The 3,371-nt window shown below is 33.8% G+C and overlaps 1 protein-coding gene across 2 annotated transcripts in view; it reads right to left on the reverse strand.

The window, feature by feature from the left end:
* The window catches only part of LOC106099838 (neither inactivation nor afterpotential protein C), a 10,036-nt gene extending 9,301 nt beyond the window's left edge, over nt 1-735 (reverse strand). For both annotated transcript variants that reach the window (XM_013278510.1, XM_013278511.1), the window contains exons 1-2: nt 445-735; nt 224-328 (exon numbers count right to left, since the gene is read on the reverse strand). In XM_013278510.1, the coding sequence (XP_013133964.1) occupies nt 224-328; nt 445-735 (396 nt within the window). The remainder of the gene's footprint in view (nt 1-223; nt 329-444) is intronic.
* Nucleotides 736-3,371: the final 2,636 nt, after the last annotated feature.

The following is a 3,371-nucleotide window of genomic DNA, read 5'->3' on the forward strand; positions in this document are numbered from 1 at the left end:
TCAACGTACGTGGACATTCGGCCGGCAATATTTTATTCGATGTCACGCAACGAGAAGAAATCGCCCGCTCTCAGATACGAGAACAATTGAGTTTGCATTCAAAGTACCCAACGATTGATTCAGCCGTTGAAAGGTGGACTGGCAGGCCCTTTGTTTTATATGTAGCCATTTTGGCTCGTATGTGACGAGAGACATGTTTATAGTCAATCGAATATGGACTTACCTTGATCGTATATTTGAGTATGTAAGCGATGTGCTCTTCGGACATTTTCCTGTCGGTGGCTTTCAGTTTTCTGACAATGTCCATGACAGTACCAAGTTCGCATAGCTAGGAAATAAGGATGTTCAGTTACAAATTCACAATTTCTCTAACAATTCCTAGATTTTAAAATGGTATGTAATAATAAAAAAATAATAAAAAATATAATAGTAAGCACATCTTACCTCTAATATAAACCATATTTTTCTAAGACTCTCAGATTTTTCACAGAACACGCCGTAGAAATCGATAAGATTCGGATGAGATGTGAAGTCCCGTAATATTTTATATTCTTCATGAATGTGGGCATCATCATCTTCGAAGTGTATCTGTACTTTGACAGCTACGGCTTTGTCCGCCGCTTGCGCGTCAGTCGCCTTGAAGACTTCTCCAAATATACCAGAACCAAGTTTCTTAATAAGCTTGTATCTTCCTATAGGACTCGGTAATGACGTTATATTTAAACCTTCCCTCATTTTTGATGTTGCTCATAGAATTCAAAAACTGGATAAAGAAAATGTTATCGACTTTTACTCATAAATTTTAAGAGCAAGTACAATACAGTTGAAGTTAAGTTACCAATCAAAGTAACGTTAAGTACGTAAATTACCATACGTATGAAAACACAATGTCTGCTAATATCAAATGCTTACTTGTAATTTCACCATAAAATACATCATATAAAACCAAACAATAATATAATAAATTCACATAATATTTCTAGAAAATATATAGAAGTTAACTTACCGTGTACTGCTACGTTTACCGTGTTATACTAAACAGTTGTGGCCTAGCTCCGTAGTCCGGTGGGCTCGGACGCCTCACAAGTGCATCGGGCTTCGTCGTATTAAGACCGCAGTTGATCCTTACTAACTGAATTATACTCTAATACCCGCCGACCTTCTCGCCTATCTTAGGTAACATTTAATTTTGGATACATTTGATTGAATAGCTAGTTGTTTATATAACCAATATCTTAGTTACAAGTATTGTTATGACTCTAATTATGTTACGTAACTGTTATGCGAAGTTATATGTGTAATATTTATGCGTGATTGGTTCTTTCGAGTGAGTAAATCAGTCTCAAAGATGAATTACGTAGATAGGATGAGAGGGTAGATTAAGAAAATAATTACAGAATTAAAGCTGAGTGCTGATTATAACTGTAATAATTTCTCTTTTTTCCAAATGCAATAACCAAGTTCAACTAAGTTCCCTGACTTTAGGTCTTTAGGTAGAATTATGTTAAACGTAATCTTACTCTTACTAATATTATAAATGCGAAAGTTTAGATGGATGGATGGATGGATAGAGGGATGGTTGTTTGTTAGGGTTTGTAGCCTAAACGGCTGAAGGAATCTAGATTAAATTTGGCATAGATGTAGAGGATAGTCTGTAAGAACACATAAGCTACATGCTTTTGTTTTTTTGTAAATTACGCGCGAACGGAGTCGCGGGCGAAAGCTAGTAAACTAGTATACAATAATAATATTTTGTTTTTTTTTTGTCCAATTACCGTTACATACATTGTAATCGCACATTGTTGGGCTACCGAATAGAAAGGTTTTAAAGCATAACTCCGGTAATCGGTGGGTATTCAAAGAAAATGTGCAAAGACGATCCGTCACGAGGCGGTAGTCGATCATGCGCGCGTAACACCGACAGGCGTGTGATCAATGCGTAGACAGGACAATGCAAACATACCATTCTTTCGCCACTTCAGAAATCAAATGTACCGTAAAACTGACATGTTTGTAACAAAATGTATCGGTTTTGTTAGTGAATGGAATAACGGTGTAGTTTTATATTCACAATAAAGAAGTACAAAGAATACTTTAGAGTAGAAGTTGAAAATTGAATAAGCACATTTTGACTTTACCTAACAAAGATAATTTATAGGTTAGGTTTAGTGTCGATTTAAAACCTAGGAGCTTCCAAAAAAATACATTTATTTTAAGCCTTTTGTAAGCTGTTCGGAGATTTGTAATCGCTTTTAAAATAAAGTTTTCAACATAGTCAAGTAGTTAATAGTATTGCAAAAGTACGTTTGTTAAATCATTCATGCAAAACCAGCCCTTATTCTAATATTCATAAGAATGTAATTCGTATAAAAGACGTAGTTTATAGACCACCATAAGTGTTTAGGTATAATATCAACAACGTATCAGAGCAATACAAAAGAGGCTCTTGAACTGAGAGGCCAAATTAACTGGAAGCAACAGGATAATTGTGTTGAAAGCCCATTCAGTTGTCGCTTCTGGTAACGTAGACCCACTTGAAACATCGTTGGAGAGGTATTCATACTCTTTAATTGAATCAATTCATTTTAAAAATAATAACAAAACAACTGACAGTCGCATTTTTTAAAGATAACCTAAAAATGATAGAATTTGATTTATTTGTTGAAATAAAATAATAGATTGAAACAAATGTAGTACAAAGTGTATTTTTTATTTTCATACATAACCTTTGTAAGTACAATTTTAAACTACAATAAATAATAGAGGTAAATAAATACAATGGTATGGGAATGTGTAAGCGAAACTAATTATATATTTACAATTTCTCATGTTTAAATAAAAAATAATACTGGCCACTAAATAACGCTAGGTAATGTATGAACAAGTTGGTATATGAATTATTCGAGATTCCATTTAACTTATAGATGCTGTTAAAAACAAATCGGTACTGCGCTGAAGGATTAGCACAACACTAGATCATTGGCATACGTCCCATCACTATCTGACACCTGTCAATGTCATTCAGACGTATTAGAAATAGCGCGCCATTCTAGCAGGCAGTGGTCTGAGTGTTTAATAAAACTCTTTTACCAGTGTTTCCACTGACAAAGTGAAGAGTACAAGAACATATTGCTGTCTTTTTTGTCTAGTGGATTGACGGTTGTTTTAGAGTTTATCTAAGTAAGATAGATTAGTTTGATAAATAACGCACATGAAGTATGGAATTCAATTTATATAAAGATAAATACCGTACTTAATAGACAGGTATCGTAGTGACAAAACAAACAACAAACGAACAATTATGAACTGTCGATATTCGGTTTAAATATTTATCGAACTCAACTAAAATTATTATATTCTTATTAGGTAAT

The sequence above is a fragment of the Papilio polytes genome, unplaced genomic scaffold (genome assembly GCF_000836215.1).
Source record: "Papilio polytes unplaced genomic scaffold, Ppol_1.0 DF824102.1, whole genome shotgun sequence".
Classification (NCBI taxonomy): Eukaryota; Metazoa; Arthropoda; class Insecta; order Lepidoptera; family Papilionidae; genus Papilio; species Papilio polytes.